We start from the raw sequence: 20,397 nt of genomic DNA, 5'->3' as shown, positions 1-20,397 counted from the left end.
TCGATCACTTTGGCTAGATTCTGTGTTGAGTCGGTGGCATAGTTGCCATGTTCTGTATATTCAGGATGCAGATCTGGCTTGTTTTGGCCTTTCTAATGGGGCTCAATCCCAGGTGGTTGTGCATGTTATGCTGGACTTTACTCAGCGAAAATATCATAGTTTTCTGCCTGTCGATTTGCTGGTAATACCTAGAAATCATGGTATGGGCCTTTGAGTCTGCTTTAATTTTTGAGAGTCAAGAAGACATGCATTCCAGGGGGCAGACAAATGTGGAGACAGGGCAAGGTAGTTGGCTGTGGTTGGCATTTGAAGGAAGGGGTATAAAATTAACATGGAATAAATATCCCCTCGGATGTATAGTTTAGTGAACCAACTTGCAGCCAGACTGCCTGGGTTCAAATCCTGCTTCCCCTGCTGACCAGCTTCTTGTTCTTGGATAATTCCATAACATCTCTGTACCTCAGTTTCCCCAAAATGGGATAACAGTACCTCCCTTGGGGATGGTTTAGCAAATAAATGAATTAAGAAGGGGAAGCACTTAGCGCATGGTAAGTCTAGTCTCCTGCCTTCGTCCACTGCATTTTCACAACCACGAAATGCAGGCGGCTTTATTTTTTTCTACTCAGATGAAGGCGCTGAAGTTCAGGGAGGCTAAGTAACTTGCCTAAGAAAACACAGCGAGGAAGGGGCCGATCAGAGCTCTAGTTTTAAGTGCTCTGCTGTTTATTGCATTCTGAAGAGAGCTGCACTGGAAAGCCAGAAACTTCCCTGAGGTCACAGGGCACTGGGTCTGAACAGGCTGGGATGAGAAAGGAGACAAGAGGGCTTCCAACAGAAATGCCAGACTTCCTCTCCTTCCTGGCTTTATGGGTAACAGGCACAGGGACGGGTAACGTGTCCCAAGGCCCATCTGTCACGAACTTCCTGTGACTCACAGCCACTTCTCCTTTCTTGCCTGAAGTCCCTCATTCCATTCAAACAGCTGCTGAAGTTGAGGTTATAACTCTAAACTTCATTTTCTGTCCTGAGCCACCTACCCCATGTGTCATCTTATTGAGAGATCTGATGACATATGCGTCAACATTTTTCATCAAAATGGAAATCCCTTGAAATCTTTGAGCACTTGCAATTCTTGTTCTGTGTATACTCATCAAAAGTTTATGTTTGAGGCCTTAAACATTTCATAGTTTGAAGACTTTCCACCTACTGTGAGAAAGTTTTCCCAGACCTGTCAAAGCCAGGCTGTGACCCTGTGTGCAGACCATTGGTTTCCATCCAGGGCAGGGGCCTGGCCCCAGCTGGGCTGTAAGCTGGGGCCGGGGTTGGGGGGGTCGTGCAATGCTCCACTGCAGTGTTGAAATATTGCTTGAACTAAATCAAATCAAAGGTCAGCTTTACCCAGACGAGAATAGAAAACACAATTGCATTCAATTACAGAACGGCATGTACCCCACCAATATCAGATTGCTTTAAAAATTTTTTGAATTGTTAACATCAAAAATAGTGTTGCATGTCTCCTGCTTTTCCAATATAAGGTCTATTCACCCTGTAGGTGGCAAAGAGCGCCTGGGGGCTCCAGTTTATTACTTGCTGAGAGTCTCTCATTTCTCACCCTTCCATCACTGTTGCTTTGAGGCACGAAAAGGCAATCTTAGAGGGACTCTTTGCCCAACAGACTAGGTAATGATGTCATTTTACGTCCTTAATGGATTATTTAATTAAAGGCTTAAAACAGCTGGTTGGTGGTAGAAACCCCATTTTAATGACTAGGAAACTGAGGCTTAAAAGGGTTCTGTCTAGCACCCAAAGCCACAGAGTAAAGTCGTACATTGAATCCAGGTCTGTGTGACTGCAAGCTCAGCCTCTTTCTGCACGCTGCCCTGTCATCTTATCCCAACACCAGGAAGTATGGGTGGCAACACCAGCTTTCCATGAAGCATTTTTAGAGAGTGAAAAAAATTCATTTAATTGCTAATAAAGTGGAAGGAACCAAAGCTTTGTAGCCGAAGCTGTTTGTGTACAAATAGGCCACTTGCTTTTTCTGTGACCTTGAGCAAGAAGTTAACTTCCGGATCTGTTTCCTTGTGTGAGAAATGGGAGTAATAATACCTTTCTCATAAGCTTCAGAAATTCCGGAAAATAATATAAGGTGTCCGAGGCATAGCAAATATGAATCACCTTCCTTTCCCTGTCCACAAAATACTCCCATGTCTTTAACACGTTCTATTAATTTTAGAAGTTAGGAAAAATTAAGCTGTTTGTACCTTATGTATATTAACAATTCTTCCTAGACCAGCCCTGGGAAAAAAATCCCATTGCAGTCCCTAACTTGTGGTTCCATCTTCCTTTTCTTTCTTTTGTTCCCTGGACCTTTCAGGTCCCTGCAGGATAATTCTAGCCCTGTGTTTTGTGGTGTCTAGAGTTTCTGGCCCCATGTTTAGTCAGAGCAGCTCACCCTGAGAACCAGATGCCTCTAATGCTTCTTTCTGCCCAGCTCTTCTTCTCTCTGTCCCTTCTGTTGGATTCAGTCTTTCTCATTTCTGGACTCTGTGTTTCTTCATGCTTTAGACTCTTACCCTCTCTTCACTCCTTTCATCTTCTAGGCTTCCTCTTCCCTCTCTGGTCTTCACCAAGGGTTCTCGGCATGGAGTTCTCCCCTCAGCTATTGTGATTTGAACCTTGTTTCTTCCTCTCTTTCTGTTTACGTTCAGGACTCATTTGGGCCCGTGTTACCTCCCTAGTGTTAACTTTCATTTCCTTCTGGGTTTCCCAAGCCAGCCTGAGAGTGCTGGCAACCATTTGGCCAGTGTGACCTTTCAGATCCCACTGGCTCTTTGTTATCATTCAGATTCTTACCAGGGGACATCAGTCCTCATTCCTGTAGCCTCCAACAACCTTTCCTGCTAGTCAGCCTGGGTATTGTCTTTTTCTGTTTGGACTGCCATTACAAAATACCTGAGACTGGGAAATTTTACACAATAGAAATTTTTTTTTCCTCTGGAAGTAGAAAATCCAAGATGAAGGTGCTGTAGATTCAGGGTCTGGTGAGGGCTTTCTGTTTCAAAGATGGCACCTTGTTACTGCATCCTATGGAAAGGACGAACACTGTGTCCTCATATGGCAGAAGGGACTGAGGGGCACAAACCCACCCTGATCCTGAAGGCTCTGACTCTTATCACCTTCTACGGGGCCCCACCTCTTAATACTATCACATGTGGTTTAAGTTTCCACATATGAACTTTCCGATGTTCAAGTCCTAGCAGGTTGCTGCCTTAGGAGAGGAATCTGGGGAAGAACAAATGATGATGCTTTCCGCCCCTGATCTCAGTGCTGACAGACTACAGTGGCAGACAGGGCTGGAGATGGCCCTCTGCCCATCTCTTCTTGGAAGGGAAGGGATTGCGTCTTCATATGGCACCTCTGTTGTTACAGAACCCTGCCTTTAGGCAACACTCAGAAAGGTACTACTCCTTTGAACCAAAGTACTTGTGTTTTGGGTTCAGTGGCTATTTAGGAGTTGGCCCAACTAATGCACATTCACACCTGTAAAATTCTTTAAGAAACATGTGGTTCCCAAGGCTGTATTACTCCCAGTCGTCTAAAGAGAAGGTTCTGGCTTCCCTAGTACCTTCTGCAAAGATTCAGCCACAAACAGTCTGGTTTCTCTTGGGAACACTTCACATAATTGTCATAATGACTTTTATCAAACTTTATTTTGAACATATTAAATTTTCTGCCTTATTTTTCTCTTGAATTATGTGTGAGTCAGTATTTAGGGTAGTTGACAAACTTGGTGCTATTAATGCTTGCATCACCCACATTCAGAGGAAGGTAGACTTTCATTGACAGAGGTGGAGGCTCAGAGAGCCTAACAAGTGGAAAATTGTTAGGAAGCAAGCCCAGGAAACTGGAAAATTCTGAAATTGAGATTTGAACCAGATTAGCCAGACTCCAAAGCCTGAGTTCTTTCAGGCTTTGATACTCTTCAGCAAGCCTTCACTGCAGAGAAAGAAACTTCTTCAGAGCCCAGATGACCAGCAGGAGGTCTGGGGGCTGTGTGCACCTATGCTCCCCGCCTCCTGTCACCTGCCCTGGAGAGTCACTCACTCCAGGAAGCAGCCAGTCACTTCCTTTCCCCCTTCTCTAGTGTGAACCATCAAAGTCTGCCCAGAGGGGGCTCAGTTGTTTCATTCTCTGAAGAAAGTACAGCCCCTGCATCGAGAAAAGAAACCAAACAACAGAAGGCAGTAGAAGGCAGTAGAGCATGTTTGTTGCCAGCCCTTTGTATCAGAGAAATGTCCCAGGGTCTTGCTTATTATATCAGGCTGATTAGGCTGATTAACGGCCCAGTGTTTCTCCTCTATGCCCTTCCACCCCACCCCAGGCCATGCACTGCTCACTTGACAGGGCCAGGTCTGGGAGACCCAGCCCACTTGTGCCCAGACCCCAGTGGGGGTGTCCATTTAAGAAGAGTATCTGTTCCTCCGGTGCTGAGTGATCTTTCTCTGCCTCTGCTTTTTAAAATTTGCCTTCTCCACCCTCTTCTCAAGCTGCTGATTGCTGTGGTTCCTTTTCATGTGGAGTCTAAGACTGGGGAGATCTTGAAACCTGAGCTGGGGCCTGGAGGGCACTGACCGCTAGTAACCCCAGCCTGCTCGCCTGCCTGCCTGAGGACTTCCCTCCTCCGCCTTCCGCAGCCCTCCCTCATCCCCCTCCTCCCCACTCGTCCCTCCCTCTCTGCATCCTCCTCTCCTCCCTTCTCCCTCATGGGTCCTCTCCTCCAGAGGCGGCGGCTGGCCTTGGCTAGGCAGGCTGCCTAGAGAGAAGGGAAAGAACACTGAGTGGCCAAGAAAGCATCCCTGGGGCAGGGCCTCGCCCCTCCACACCCCTCTGCCTGCCTGTGAGCGGAGAGGCCCGTCCTCCATGAATGGCCAGGAACTGAGGATTCTTTCTTGCTCTTCCCCAGCCTGCAAACACACATTTCACCTGTTTTGTTCTTTTTAGACACTACACTCTTCTTGTTTTTGCTTTTCCTTCCTCCTTTCCTTTACTCTGTCACACTGCACCCACAGCAAAGTTCCTGGGAAATTGGTAGGCCACTAGTTTGCAATTCCAGGCAAAACCAAACCAAGAAGCCTGAGCTCAGCAGTACCTTGGTCTGTACTGAAGACACTGTGGTACAAAAGCTCTCTTGGCCCTCTGCTGGAGAGTGGCTTCAGGTCTTCTCTGGGGGAAGCAGGGACTCAGGTTTAGTTTAGCAAGTATCCTGGCTCCTCGTCCCTGCGTCTGTGTCAGCGGACATACCCTCTCACTTTCCCATGTAAATCCGTGAAGCCAGTCAGCCCTTCCCTTGCAACAAGCACTTTTGTATTTCTGATCTTCGGTTTTTACGGTAATTTGTGGTTATTATCAGCCTCATTTTAGATCCAAGGAAACTGAGGCCCAGAGACCAAGAAAAGGGAGAAGAATTTCATGCTACAGTTAGGAATCAGCAGAGCTGGGATTTGAATTTGGCTCCTCCGATGTCCTCTCCAGTTTTTATTTGACCCCATATTCCTCTCAGTACCATGGGGAAGAATACCTCAGAGATGCCATCCACACATTTTATAGATGATAAAATCCAGGTCCACGTCTTCGCATCTGGTCAAACTTAAGTGACCTAGTACTGTCCTTTGCACTAAGCATTCCCAGATTTGCTGGGAATGGCAGGTCTTTCCTGGTGATCATCTCCTGTCTCCATCCTTGTAGAGACCAGCAGATGTGATCAACAGGAGTCGAGTCTCTCTAAACTGCCAGATTTATTTATTCTTTTATAAAGTTCTGAATAGACAAATCTGTCTGCTCCAAAAGTTACCTTGTAGACAGTATTATCAGCAAGAATTTGTCAATTCTCTCAACTCAGGAACTTAGCCAGGCAAATACACAATAGGCCCATACATATGCACACACACATACGTGTAAATTTAATTGGACTGTAAATCTGGCTTCTCAACATATTTGGCAAAGTCATTTCTCTATTCTTACCTATTCTGCACATGCTTCTCTGACCTTCCCACCCTCAAACTAGGTTAGGGACCCTCTTCTATGCCTCTACAACAACCTGTAGGTAGGGTTATTAACGGAGAGTTAAATCAGCAGTGAAGTTTTGAGAACGGTCATTCCTAAAAATGATGATGCCATCATCATCACTAGCCATTCTTTTTTTCAATTTTTTATTTTTACAGACTACATTTTTGACTCATTGTACACAAATGGGGTACAACTTTTCATTTCTATGGTTGTGCACAACATAGATTCATACCATTCATGTAATCATACATGTACATAGGGTAATGATGTCTGTCTCATTCCACCATTTTTCATACCCCACCTCACTTCCCTCTATGTAATCTAAAGTTCCTCCATTCTTCTCTCACCCTCTACTCCTCCACCCACATTATATATCATCATCCACTTATCAGGGAAGACATTTGGCCTTTGGTTTTTGGGGATTGGCTAATTTCACTTAGCATTGTATTCTCCAATTCCATCCATTTATCTGCAAATGCCATAATGATATTCTTCTTTATTGTTGAGTAATATTCCATTCTTTTTGGAGTGCCTTACTCAGTGCCAGGAATTATCCTGGGCCTGCAAGTATGTTCTGCCAATTAACCGCAAGCTCAGCTCAGCGAAGCAGATGCCACTGTCATCTCCATTAATTGACTCAGCTTCCCTCTGTTCTGTTCCCTGCTCTGCTCCCAGCTCCTGCTTACCGATTTTTCTCTTGTCCTGGACTGACGTGACCCAGTGGGCTTGGAGGAACTTGAGTGCCATCTTGACCTGGTTTGTTTCATATTCTAGCTTTCCCCCTACCTCTCCACAGTGGCAGTTTCCCAGATCACGTCATTAATTTATTCACTCATTTTCTTTCATTCATTCATCCATTGATTCCTTCATTCATTCATTCATTCACTGAGTGCTCCTCTGTGCCAGGCACTGCTGGCTTTGTAGTCTTTAAGGTGTTTTTATTGTTCTGGGAGGAAGATGTACACACAGACAACTGAAGCTTTATTCTGTGCAGTATTTCAAGAAAGTGCAGGTTGTTGTCAGGAGACAGAAGAGGGTCCCTGACCCAGTTTGAAGGTGGAAAGTTCAGAGAAGGCTTCCTGGAGGAGGCGACTCATGGGCCCAGTTGTGGAGAGAGAAGGAGGGCTGCTTGGGACATCTGCCATTTTCACTGTTCTTGGCTTCTTTGCCTGTTTTCCTGCCAGCAGCATAATGGAAGAAACAGAGACCAGCAGGTACAGAGCCGCCCTGCTCTGTCTCACATACACCCCTATCCTCCCTTCTCCCTCCCTCAAATCTGAGGTTTTGCGGAATCTCTTCTCTCTTTTTATTTGCTTGTTTATTCATTCATTCACAGCAGTTATTGAAAGCCTACTGTGCACACAGCACTCTGAGGACAGGATGTCCTCATCCCTACGGTCAGGGGAGGTCTTGCCCTCCCCTCACCAGCCACAACTTCTGGGAATTTGGGGCTCTTGGGTTTTTTCCAGAACTTGACTCCAGCCTGTCGCTCCCAATCCCCATGAAGCACTTGCAGATAAACCTCATCTTGGACAAATGCTTCTATTAACTGTCTTCCTTGGCCTTTCTTATCTCTCTTCTTGCTTTCTCTAGTCAATGTGCCTTTCCATCTTCCTTATAAGCCCAGAAAGTTCTTTGAAGGCAGGACTGTGTCCTCGTCTTCTTTGTACTGCATTGTTGTACATTGGTAAACCTGAATTTTCAATAACAAAATTATTACCACTGATTAAGCACTGGTCATGAGCCAGCTGCTCCCTGCTCATGCTTTACATATGAATCTCTCTAGTCCACATGTCTTCAACAGGTGGACACTGTTACGTTCATTCATAGGCAGGAAAAATCGATCTCAGAAAGGCAGAATGACCTTCTCATGGTCACAAAGCTAATTCACAGGAGAAGGTAGTACCAAATTTAGGATTCCCTGGTCCTAAACCCTGATTTTTTTCTCCTGTATAATATTGTTTTTCAAACTTGACTGCCGTCACCTAGAAAGTTTTTTAAAAATTCTGATGCCTGCATCTTCTACCTACCAGTTCTGATTAGGCATTCTGGGGTGTGGCCTGGGCTTTGGGATTTTCTGTAAAGCTTCCAGGTGAATCTAGCATGCAGCCAAGGCTGAGAATCAGATCATGGTACCACGTTGCCTTCCTGTGTCCACATGAGTGCAGCGGTTAGGGGCGGTGTGAGAGTCTAAGCCAGCATCTGTAGACATCCACGTGACCAGACAGTGAGTTCTTCATAGCCAGGGCTCTTTGGCCCTCTGTACTGTTTCCCCACCCAGCCATCCTACCACACCAGGCACGTGCACTGCCAAAGGTTGTTGACTATTTAATCAGCCTCTTGGTTCTTGTGCCTCATCCAGGGGATAGGCGGTTGGAGTTTGATCACATCCAGCTGTTTTCATCCTCAGAGCCTGTTGACATAACAGAAGAGTCTTGTAAACATGCCGAGCACATTTGCTGGTCCCAAGAGTGCTGCTGGATGACCTAGACACATTGAAAGTGCAGTCTGGGTCCGCCTCCCACATTTCTGCCTCCCTGCGCGGGAAGGAGGGGGTTGTTCTGCAGCTCCTTGGCACAGAGCCCACAGAGCCGTGCGCTGCCCCGGCTCTGCTTGGAAGGAGCCTGTGGCTGAACTGGTTGATGAGAATTAGTTCACATGTTTATTCTGTTTTGTCAAGGGTTCATGGGGACCCTTTTTGGCTCCTCATTTTTTGTGTAAAGAGGTGCAAACAACGAGGTGAAGTGACCTGGTAGATAAAGATGCAGAACCAAGGTTTCTGAATTGTCGGGTGGTGCTTTTTCTGTTGCTGCATGAGAGTGGGCGATGGCCTCCTCACGCTAGGCCTCGACTGAAGCTGCTGCATACGCCACAAACACCTTCATTCCTGTTTGCCCCTATCACGGGTACTGGGAAGTCCTGGATGTCACTTTCTGCCCCTGGGAAGACACTTCTAGTGGCTAGGGGTCCTGGGGTGTGTCTTGGGGATGGTCCTGACATCCTAGGCTCTTCCTAGGCCTGCTCAGCCAGAAGGAAATCTGGGCTGTTGCTCAGATACTTCTGAATCTTTTCAGCCCTAATCCTGTCCTTGGGTATTTATTATTCAGCTGTCATTCACTGAACAGTAATTCTGTACTGGGCTTTGAAATGGGAATTGGGGACACTAATAAAACACATATTCTGTGTCCTTATGGGCACAGTCTAATGGAGCAGCATGTAAGTAAAACAGTGTTTCTTAAAATATGGCTCCCAGATCCCCTGCCTTAGAAGTACAAGGCAGTTAATTAAGATGTAGATTTGTGGGCCACCCCCTCCAGATCCAGTTTTAGAATTTAGTAGGGACTGGACCCAAGAAACTGCATTTTAGCATGCTCCCCTAAGTGAGTCTTAGGTGCAGTATGGTCATATGTGATGGGGAACACCAGGCTGGTGGCAGTTTTCAGGAGAACTGATTTTGAGGAGGGCACTAACAGGTCTAGGAACAGCTTCTGGGAGTCATGAGGAATCCCTAGGAGCTGGCCACATAGGTGTCATGAAGAATCATTTCTCTAGAGATGTGAATTTTGCTTATTTATTTTTCTACAACTCCCTACAGTCTTACTGAAATTTGCTTAAGGCAGAATATGCCCGGATCACATAGCTCTTATGGAAATCTGCTTGGTCTGTAGGGTTCTTCCTGCTACTTTAGCTCTGTGCATGACCCTCTTAGCTCAGGATTAACTCTCCCAGCCTCACGCTGCAGCCCTGTTGTCAGATCCAGCCTCCTCAGGTTCATCATTTGTGTTGGTAAAGTTTGCCCCCTAGAGGTTAGCTAAGGCCTGGGCCTGGGCAGATGATGCCTGCCCAGCCTGCCGTGAGGTGATGATGTGCTGGTTTTATCTTTATTGCAAACAAGAATTTAGACTGTTAGGAGGATGGGGTAGAAAGAGAAGAGGTGGACAGTCAAATGAAATAAGATAGGGAAAGTGATATTATTTCAGAATCAGAGGGCCCCTCCCCATCATCTGCTTAGAAATCTCTTGTTTTGGAGATGAGGAAACTAAGGTTCAGAACAGTGGCCTGAAATACCCATGTGACACGGTATCGGACACAGCCTCCAACACTCGGCTCTAGAATTCTGGGTTCCTGACCAGTGCTTTTTTCTGTTTTGAACCACTGGATTGAAGCTTTTCTAAATGTACCTGGAGGGCTTATTGTTTAATGGGAATCTATATGAAACCATGATTGGCAAGCAAATCATGAAGTAGGGTGAATTTTAAAATAAATGCCTATATATTGCCCTAAGACATGGCAAACCTGGGCTTTAGAGCCCCACATCACATGTTTTGTTTCTAATTAAAATGAGACCAGGAGCTTGGATATGCATAATGTGTATACCAGTGGTCCCTGGCAAGCCGCATCAAATATCCCCTAGGAGCTTGTTAGAAATGCAGATTCTCCAGCTCTATCCCAGGTCCACTGAATCAGAAACTCTGGGGCTGGGGTCTAGCTGTCCATTCTGTCTCACTAGTGATTCTGAGGCACATTAAAGTTTGAGAACAATTCCAACTCCAGGAGATCAGCCCCTATGGCTTATGGGAATAAATAAGCCTTTAAATCGCTTAGATTTTAGCTATGGGAGATGGCCCTGGGGAGACAGGAGTGGTGGGGTTGATGACTCCAATCTCAGGCGGAAAGGATGAGATCATTTAAAAGATTTGGCTTTTTGTTTGGAAAGCAAGGAGAGGCTGTGTGTGACAGCGCTGTGGCACTGTGTGAGTCTGGGAGCGCACGCTGAGTGAGACTCAACATGTTATCAGAAGGCAATCTCTTCCTGTCTCTCCTGATAAGGCAGAGCTCCCCTAGCTTAAAGCCAGAAAGAAGCCTGTGGTCATCAATCAGTTTAAAACAAGGCAATCAATATCATGATATTTTTTTCCACCTGCCCTGTAGTGCCTTTTTTTTTTTTTTTTTTTTTGAGTTACTTATTAAATGAAAACAAAACACCATTTTCTAATAGGCTTGAAGCTTCAGGATTTCCTGGTGGATAATGAAACCTTCTCTGGATTCCTGAATCAGAATCTCTCTCTGCCAAGGCCAACTGTGGATAAAATGCTGAGGGCTGATGTCAGTCTGCAGAAGGTAAGCCGCAGCTTCACTTCCTCGGATGGTGGATGGCAGTTACCTTGTTTGCCTAGAAGAAATGAATAAACCACTCTCTTTGCAATGATGATGAAGGAAGAAGTTAGCTGGAATTCAGCTTCACCTTGTGACTTCCGGCTGAGGCTGGCATCATGAAACCCTCCAGAGAGCAAAATGTGCTGCCTGGCGTCAAGGGCCAGCTGGTTGAAATAAAACTGATTTCCTGCCTGTCGGTTGGCATTTATGATGACTTCCTCCTAAAAGGGTTACATTTTAAGTTTGGACGAATTAAACTTCTTTAAAAAATATTTCACAGTTCTGAAATAAGAACCAGAGTTGAGATTTATTGATCTGGTGCGACTCCATCTATACAATCTTAAAAACTTAATGCTTCTGTGAAAGATGGCAAAGATACATAAGGAGAGTTTTCTTTTTAAATTTATAAAAGCAGGAAGTACTATTAGAGTTTATATGGAGTTTTAACTTTAGATTCTTAGAGAACTTCCTCTGGCTTCATTAATTCTATAGCTCCTGGGCAGATTACCTGATGATTGATATTTCAGAGATGCTTCTTAAGTGTATTTTCTGGCAGAAAGAGAACTGCTACTGCTTTCTTACTCTGTCTTGTGTCTGTATACTAGCTTGTCTTTACAATAAGCAGAAATAGTGGAAATGTTTATGTTTGAAAATAAGGTCTCTTCTTCACCAGATCCAGACTTTTTAAAATTAGAAAAATGTACTTACTGCTTGCCCTTATGAAACTAGGAAAATATGCCTTGTGTTTACCAATTGTGTGGCTGGGAGGTGGGCCAGAGGCAGCAAGCTTTTGAAAATAGTTGCATTTAGCACAATTTCCACTGCCCCCTGCCAATTCTAGATCTGTCACATCCCATCAGTTTAGAATAAGGGGCATTCTAAGCATGGAGGGGGGTCCATGCACGGAGTTAGAGTTTCTGAGTTGTCAGTGTTCTTAAACACAGACACTAAGGGTAGATGGGCAGCCTGGCAGCAAGGGCTAGTTAAAGAAAGGAGTAAAACAGAAGGGCACTCGAGTATCTGGCAGTGGGTGAAAATTTATTGGAAACCATGGCCAGCCAAATACTCCGCAGTGTTTAGAAAGCTGCATGGGTTCTGAGAGGCGTTTGGTCCATCACTCACAGTAGATTGTTCTGCTAGAAAGACAGGCTGCACTAATTTAAACTGACATGGAAGTTAGTAACTGTATTAAAAAAAAAAAAAGATGCGGCATCATTCATTCATTCATTCAACAAATCTTACTGACTCTGGTGTTCTAGCACTATGAGTATAAAGTGAGCTCTGAAAGTCAAGGCCCTGCTTCTTACAAAGCCTGCTGTCTACTGGACAAGAAGGACCAAGAAGCACAATTTGTTTAGGCCCAGGACAGCTAATAAAGTAAATGAAATAGGACCAAGGAGAGGCTTCCTAGTGGGAAGCCTATACTGAACAAATGAGAGTGACTTGGAACTGGCCCATCAATGACATGATAAGAGGTCTAGCTTTCCAGCTTTCTGTTCTGGGGCAAGTAAAATTCCAAATTCCAAATTCTGACATTAGTTGAATTCTGTGCATCAGTTAAGTATCTAGACCTGTAGACAAATCATAGAATTTTTTCAGAATCCATCCCAAGTCCAGTTTAAGAAATCATAAATTCCAAAATAGTGAGGATGTTTTACTCTAATAAAAGTGGTTCCAGGAGTTCAGACTCTGGATTCCTCTTCACTGAATCATATGTCCCAGTACTAAAAAATAGGGTTGGACTTGGGATTTCTCACTGTAAGAGGGACCAGAATGTGGAAGATACTGAGTGAAACACAACATGCAGTTTTAAAATGTGCTGTCGGATCATGCCCTGATTTATTCTGAAACTCAGAAAAGAGACCTGATGCCTTGACCCATATTGAAAGTGGCACCACTGTGTAGCGCCCCAGGGGCTTTAGGGACCCTGCTTCCCATCTTTGTAATCCCATTTCACTTGTCTTTCTTTGCATGAAATGCTTCCAGGTATTTTTGCAAGGTTACCAGTTACATTTGACCAATCTGTGCAATGGATCCAAATTGAAAGATGTCATTCAACTTGGTGACCCAGAAGTTTCTGAGCTCTGTGATCTATCAAGGGAGAAACTGGATGCGGCAGAGCGAGTGCTTCGTTCCAACATGGACATCCTGAAGCCGATCGTGGTGAGTGGGCTTGCTTTGTGCAGAAGCTTCAAGTGCTAATAATGCTGTTGGAATGTGAAAATTTTCCTTGGACAACATGTCTGTTTTTGTAGAAACATAGGGCTGCCTGGGAGTTTGTGATACCATTTAGCCCAGTGGTACTTCAAATGTGAATGGGGGATGGAGGTGCAGGGTGTGGCTGAGTCCAAGCCCTCGGTCCCTTGTGCCCATTTCAATCAGAGAAGATCTGCTGTTTCATGTTTTTCATACTATAATTCTGAGTCAGAGTTCATTTGAAGAAAGAGTTCCCTGGAGTAAAAAAAAAAGTCTCAAAACTAGTCGATGGGAAGATGGCTATCTCTATGTGCTTTAAAAACCCTCATAAGGGAGATACAGTAAGCTGTCACAATAAAACCCTGGAATTAGAGGGGACCACACCCAGTAATTAGCTTAAGCAATGACAGAATTGCATTCAAAGAAAAATATCCTAACAAAATTTGATCAGCTCAGGAATCCATTGTTCGGAGAAGCACTCCATGAGAATACACATTCCTTTTTAACCAAATAATGTGAGTGAGCATGAGCCTGTAGATAGGAATTCAAGAATAAAAATGTTCCTGGGTTTTCTGAGAGCTCTGGTGAAATGCCCCCCTCAACAGTGTCACTAAATGTCCAGGATTCAGGTTTCCTACTTAATAGAGAGTGCTCTGATTTGTCACTAAGTTCTCTTATAACCAGGAAAAGAGCCCTGGAGGAAGAATGTGCCTGAAAAGAGATATTCCTCATTATAAGAAAATGAAATTGTAATCTTCTTGGACTTTGTACAGCATGACTTCTCTGTAGAGAGTTGGGTCTTCCCTGGGGGTCCTAAGAATATGCAATTTCTGGACCCTGTCCCTTGAATATGACTTTAGAAATACATCCCAGAGTATGGACTCTGGACTGACCATCAAGAAGTTCTTGTATGCTGCTTGACCCGATGCTGCTGCTGAAGGTCATAGTAATACTGTGAAGTGAGGTTCTGGCTGCCTCTTGGTGGGCACCCACATCAGTCCTTAGGACCAGCTTAGGCCTCATCGGCTTCTGTTTTATTCCAGACATAGTACATTTTATTTCAGTTATAAAAACAAATAAGCTTAGTGCTTTGTTCAATGGTTTGTGATTCTATTGGCTAATGTTTCTATATTATAATTTCAAGTATGATCTCCTTTTGGTCTTTTCTTTTTTGGTACTCAGGACTGAGCCCAGGGGTGCTTAACCACTGAACCACATACCCAGCTCTTGATTATTTTTTATTTTGAGATAGGTCTCACTGTGTTACTTGGGGTGTGACTGAGTCTGGCTTTGAACTTGCAATCCTCCTGCCTCAGCCTCCCAAGCCGTTGGGTTTATAGGAGTGTGTCACTGTGCCTGACTTGATCTATTTCTTTATGGCAATGATTGTAGCCCCAGATAATATCCCTAAATTATTAGATATGACCACTTGCACAGATATTTGCAGCTTATTAGCACTTTTCACTGTGAGACATAGAAAGTCAGGGTTATTACAAATGGTACAAAACCATTTCCTTGCACTACTTTTGGCTTCTTTACTTCACTACAAGACAGAAAAATGTTCACTCAAATTTTAGAAAGATGAATGTTTTTAGAAGACATAGTAATTTATTCTGGTGCTCCTTCATTCTGTTTTACTTCTGTTTACTCATTAAACACCTGTTGTGTACACAACCCCATTACAAAAATCCGTCCAATCACATAACATCTGAATTACACTCAAGGAAGAACAGCATTACAACCCTCATCACCTGATGATTGACAGCTCAGGTTTCAAAGTGAAATACTTCTCCATTTGGGAGGATCAGCAACATGACAGGTACCTGGAGAGGCACCTTCAGCCGAGATGCATCCCATCTGCTTATGTTGCGGCCGTACAGGTGTCGACTAAGGTGGCTGAGTGCGCCTCTTGCACATCTCCTGGCTGTACGGAGCATCTGGGGTTGAGCCTCTGCCCCTCCGCTGTTGCTGAGAAACCTGTCTTCATAGAGTCAGAAAGTGGGCTTTTGACTGGGTTACCGTGAGTGGTCAGGACGGTTCTATGTAAAGATGATTTTGGAGGTTGCCTTCGAGATAAAGACTTTTCAAACATTTGGAATGTTCTTTATTGAATGAAGCCCAGTCTTAATTGGAGTCCCGGGACTGATACTTGATTTACAGTAGCAGGCTTTTTCTCCTGCCACTCGGTTGCAATTTCAACATTTGTGGTGGTAGATGGATGTGACATGTGACATCATCGCACATGGGCAGTTAATTGTGCCAAGAACTACAGCAGGAGCAGCAGCACAGATGCCAGGGACAGCATCATGGGGAAACTTCTGTCAATATGTGTTTCTGTACCAAAAGGGAATCATCAGGAGGGACATATTTTGAAATATTTTTTTCATTTAATATATTTTTTTAAATGTGGGTGTTTTCTCATTTTTCAGCCAAGGGTATTCTGCATCTTTTTCCTGGGCCTCCTCCAGTCTCTGAATAACTTCTGGATAATAGTGTTGGGACAAAATGGGGGAAGAGTGCAGAGTTGGGAGGGCTGTGGGCTTGGGGTCAGGGAAACCGGGCTCAGTGTCGCTTCAGCTGTTTACTGGCACTGAACTTGAAAGATTATCATAGCCTCTGTAGGCCTTAGCTTCCTCTCCTTTTACATGCTGATTAATATATGCTAAGCTTTGCTGTGATTATTGGCCATGTATATGAAGAGCCTGGTGTGGGACTTGGCACACAATAGGTGTTCAATAAATAGGAACTGATCATTTAATTGGCACAAGTAATAGAAATTATGTGCTGAAACTAATTGCTGGTAAGACAGATGTTCCCTTCTGTAGATCACTAGGAATCAGAGTTATACCAATCAAGGTGGTCCTGGAGGACATTTAAGTGAAAATTGCAGTTTTTGTCTAGATATTGCCCAAACCTTTCACTCTATAGAGTCTTATTTATATCTGTGTGCCATCCATACCTCACATGAAAATGAACCCTGGATACTAGGGTACTTCAAGTTTTCTGGGATTAAGAGATGTTTTTAATTAAGTGTTTTCTGTATTTTACTTAAAAAGTTATTCATTCATAGAGTGATATTTATTGAGTGCTTATTGTGTCAGGATTGTTATAGAGTTGGACTAGCTGAGATCCTCAAGAAATATGTCTTTCTCTAATGTTTATAGCAGCACAATTTACAATAGCTAATCTATGGAGCCAACCTAGGTGCCCTTCAACAGATGAATGGATAAAGAAAATGTGGATCCAAAATGGAGTATTACTCAGCCATAAAGAATGACTTTATGACATTTGCCAGTAAATGGATGGAATTGGAGACTATCATGCTAAGTGAAATAAGCCAGTCCCCAAAAGTGAAAGGTAGAATGTTTTCTCTGATGTTAATCCAAAATAAGCGTGGGGGGGGGCGGATAAAAAAAAGAATAGAAGAAAGATCAATGGAGTAGACAAAAGAGAATGAAAGAAAGGGAGAAGGGATGGGACAGGGAAAGACAGTGGAATGAACCTAACCTAATTTTCCTAGGTACATATGTGAACATACCACAGTGACTGTCACCACTATGTGCATCCACAAGACACTATTAAAAAAAAACTAGAACTAAATAGCAGAAAGATCTGTAGAGTAGAGGGAGAAGAACAGGGGGAAGGAGGAGAGACGGAAAGGGAAAGTACTGGGCCCTGAATTAGAACAAATTATATTACATGCTTTAATAATTATGTCAAAATGAATCCTGTTGTCATGTATAACTAAAAAGAACCAATAAAAAGAAAAAGATGTCTTTCTGATGAGTACACGGTGGGTTGATTCATGAAATATCACCTCTGGGTCTGAAGGAAGGCTCACATCACTGAGTGTCTGTAGGGTTTGTCCTGCAGTAGGAGCTTGGGGCCACCTGGCAGACCCTTCTCTTATCTCACTGCACATTAGGGTGCACTGGCTATACAGATGGGCTGGGCAGGTCCTTCCTGAAGTGGCACACACCTTTCCCAGCGAGCAGACAGAAGTGTTTGTGGGGACCTCCCTACGTTGCCCCACGGTAACCTCCACTCTGGTCTTGGATGGCAGGAAGGGGCCGTAATAGTGGGTCAGCACATTTTGGGCAGAGCCATTCATTGGCTTCTCTTGTTGAGGTCCTTGCTGGTTGTATTGGTTTTTCTCTTGCTGTTGTAACAAATTACAGCTTAAAGCCATACGCATTTATCCTCTAACACTTCTGAAGGCCAGGAGTCTGGATTCAGGGATTCAGTGGAGGTCCAGCTGCCATCCGTTAGACTGTCACAGGCTGAAATCACGGTGTTCTCAGGCCTGCGTGTTCCTTCTCAGAGACTCTGAAGATGAATCTGCTTCAGAGCTCATTGAGCGTGTCAGCCAGATTCAGTTTTTGCAGTTGTAGGACACAGTTCCTTTTTCCTTGCTGGCTGTCTGCTTGGGGACTGGGCTTTGGTCGTTGAGGCACCAACGTCCCTTCTCATCTTATTCTTGTGGCCCCTTTTCAGCTGACGGGTCAAATCCTCCCATAGTTTAAGCCTAAACTTTTTTTTTTGTGACTTTTCCTTCTGCCACATCTCTCTACCTCCAGTCAGAGCAAGTTCTATGGCTTCTGAGGGCTCATGTGATTAGCCTGCCCATCCAGATGATCCTTATTTTAAGGTCCATAAGTTCAAGTACATTTTGCCCCACAATGTCATGCATTCACTGATTCCAGAGATTAGGGGTGGACATCCTCGGAGGATCATTCACCTGTCACCACAGCCTTTTGATTGGAGGGTGTATTTCATTCTTTGAAGTGTTCCCTCGGTGTCCTCGACGCGCATTGATTCCTCCTCAGCGCTCCACAGTTTCTTGCCCATATTCTGAGAGTGACAGTGACGCATAAGGAATTCTACCCAGTGAGGTTTCAAATGCACAAAGAGAGGTGGGAGGCAGAACATGAGGACAAGGCACGCTTGTCTCATCCAGCACAACCAGGGAAGGTTCCTGGTATGCTGCTTTGCACCAGGCACTGTTGAGGGACCGAAGATGCAGAGGACACGCACGTGGACCGCTCACTCCAGTGGACACCGAGGACCAGCTCTAAGGCTGCCACTGGGCATTTGAGGAATTCTTCTCGGGTTCTCGAGTGCGTGGTGAGGCCCATTCTTCCACCCCACTTTCTGAGACGACCTCCTGCCAGCACCCTGACATCAGTCTTTGCCAGCGTGGGACCCTGGGAGGCGGTGGGAAGAGTGTGGATTGGACTATGCCAGTGTGGGCACTGGCTGGGCATTGTCTTGGCCATGTGGAAATGGTGTCTGATCTCCGGGATGGAAGGACGGATTTACAAGTTACCTTCCTTCTTTTGCATAACAACTTGGATATTGCACACACAACTGTGTGCTCATTTTGCCTTGACCTCTATGGGTCCCTTCTGTCTGAAAGGGAGCGCTCTACTTCTATGGAACTGAGTTCTCTTGGAGTGTTCTTTGACGCCAGCAGCACATCCCCCCAGGGCAGAACTTGGCCCACAGTGAGGGTCTCCTGAGGCCCCTGGAAGACCAGTGATCTCACAGCTGTGAGATAGGTTGGAGGGGCATATGGGTAAGGGACAGACAGTCATCCTTTTCCTGAGGGGTCTTTGTTTAGCCTCTCCTTTACTCTTAGGCAAGGACTCAGAATCCAGATGGGTCTTGGTGTTATCTTCTGTCTTGGCGGCCACCCCAGGGCCAGATCCCTCACATTATTACACGTAGCCCTTAAAGCACTTGTGTGGCTTCCTGCAGAGGAGAACTCTTGCTTTTCCTCTCTGCCGGCCTGAAATCCAGACACTTGTGCAAAGTATCAGATTGTGTTCAGCTTTGTTTGATATTACTGCCCACCTGTTTACAAAATAGGCTTTTTACCATGAAAGCAATTGCAGTCCCCATCATCTGGTGTCTGGTGCAGCGACATGCCGTGTGGATTTATTCCTTAGCCTCTGTGTTCACCTGATTCCCATGGGAGAACAAAAGGAGTGAGGGATAAAGTGGTGAATTTAGCATTGTGTCGGATGACTACTGAACTCCATCTGCACATTTTTTTGCCTCAATTACACTATTTTTGTCCTTGAAAAAGCATTGCTGTTTCTAAAATAAAGGTTTGATTCGGTCTTGAATTATGCTGGTAACTACATCTAATTGTGTTTAGAAGCAGCACAGAAATGAAGTATTTTAATGCGTGAAACACATCAAATGTTAAAGTTAATGTTTAAATTGTTGAACTGTGTTTATAATATTAATACCTTCCTCAGACATGAGTTTTATAATTTCCTACTTTAATTAAAAAATTAAGATATCCCTCAAGGGAAATTCTGCTGTCATGTAAATCACTGGAAAGAGACAGTGATAGTCTTTGTAGCTGGTATGTGGCTGACTTGTTTTCATTTTGAACTAAAACATATTAATCCTAGCCCTAAGTCAGATTGTCTGCATATGGGCAAAGTAAGAAGAGATTTGCATCTATTTTATGAAGGTATTTAAGGTAAATTGGAAATGTCTCAATGATCATATTGTCGTGTACATTCGTAGGAGGAAATTGTGTTGAAAATATGATTCAGATAGATACATACTTACATCTCACTTTATTGAGTAGCCGAGCTCCTGAAAAATTGAGATGTGGATATAATTTTTGTAAATTGAAAATAGTTTTGGATTGCATTTTAATTTCATGGATGTTCTAGCCTCTATATTTGTGTGACTTCTAATGCAGTTGATAATATTCTTTTCCAGTTTTCACTTTATGTAGTGGTAATCTGTAAACAAGTTCCTTCATTCAGCCACATTTATTGAGTCCCAACCAATGCTGTGCATGGGGCCAGGGAGGCAGTGATGTGTAAATACAGCTCTCCCTGAATTTCTGTTTTGTGGGACAGACTAGGAAAGGAGCAGATGCTGTGTAGAGCCATGGAGGTCTGTGAGGACCCGACAGGGCCTCTTAACCCAGTTTCAAAGGGTCAGGAAAGA

At 44.3% G+C, this 20,397-nt stretch overlaps 1 protein-coding gene across 2 annotated transcripts in view; it reads left to right on the top strand.

Moving 5' to 3' along the window:
• ABCA1 (ATP binding cassette subfamily A member 1) overlaps positions 1–20,397 on the top strand; it is a 130,368-nt gene that overhangs the window by 43,518 nt on the left and 66,453 nt on the right. For both annotated transcript variants that reach the window (XM_079113699.1, XM_079113700.1), the window contains exons 6-7: positions 11,069–11,190; positions 13,213–13,389. In XM_079113699.1, the coding sequence (XP_078969825.1) occupies positions 11,069–11,190; positions 13,213–13,389 (299 nt within the window). The remainder of the gene's footprint in view (positions 1–11,068; positions 11,191–13,212; positions 13,390–20,397) is intronic.

Source organism: Sciurus vulgaris (assembly GCF_902686455.1).
Source record: "Sciurus vulgaris genome assembly, chromosome: 15".
NCBI classification, from domain to species: Eukaryota; Metazoa; Chordata; class Mammalia; order Rodentia; family Sciuridae; genus Sciurus; species Sciurus vulgaris.
Note: the sequence above shows the minus strand (reverse complement) of the source record. Positions and strands in the feature narration are given on the sequence as shown.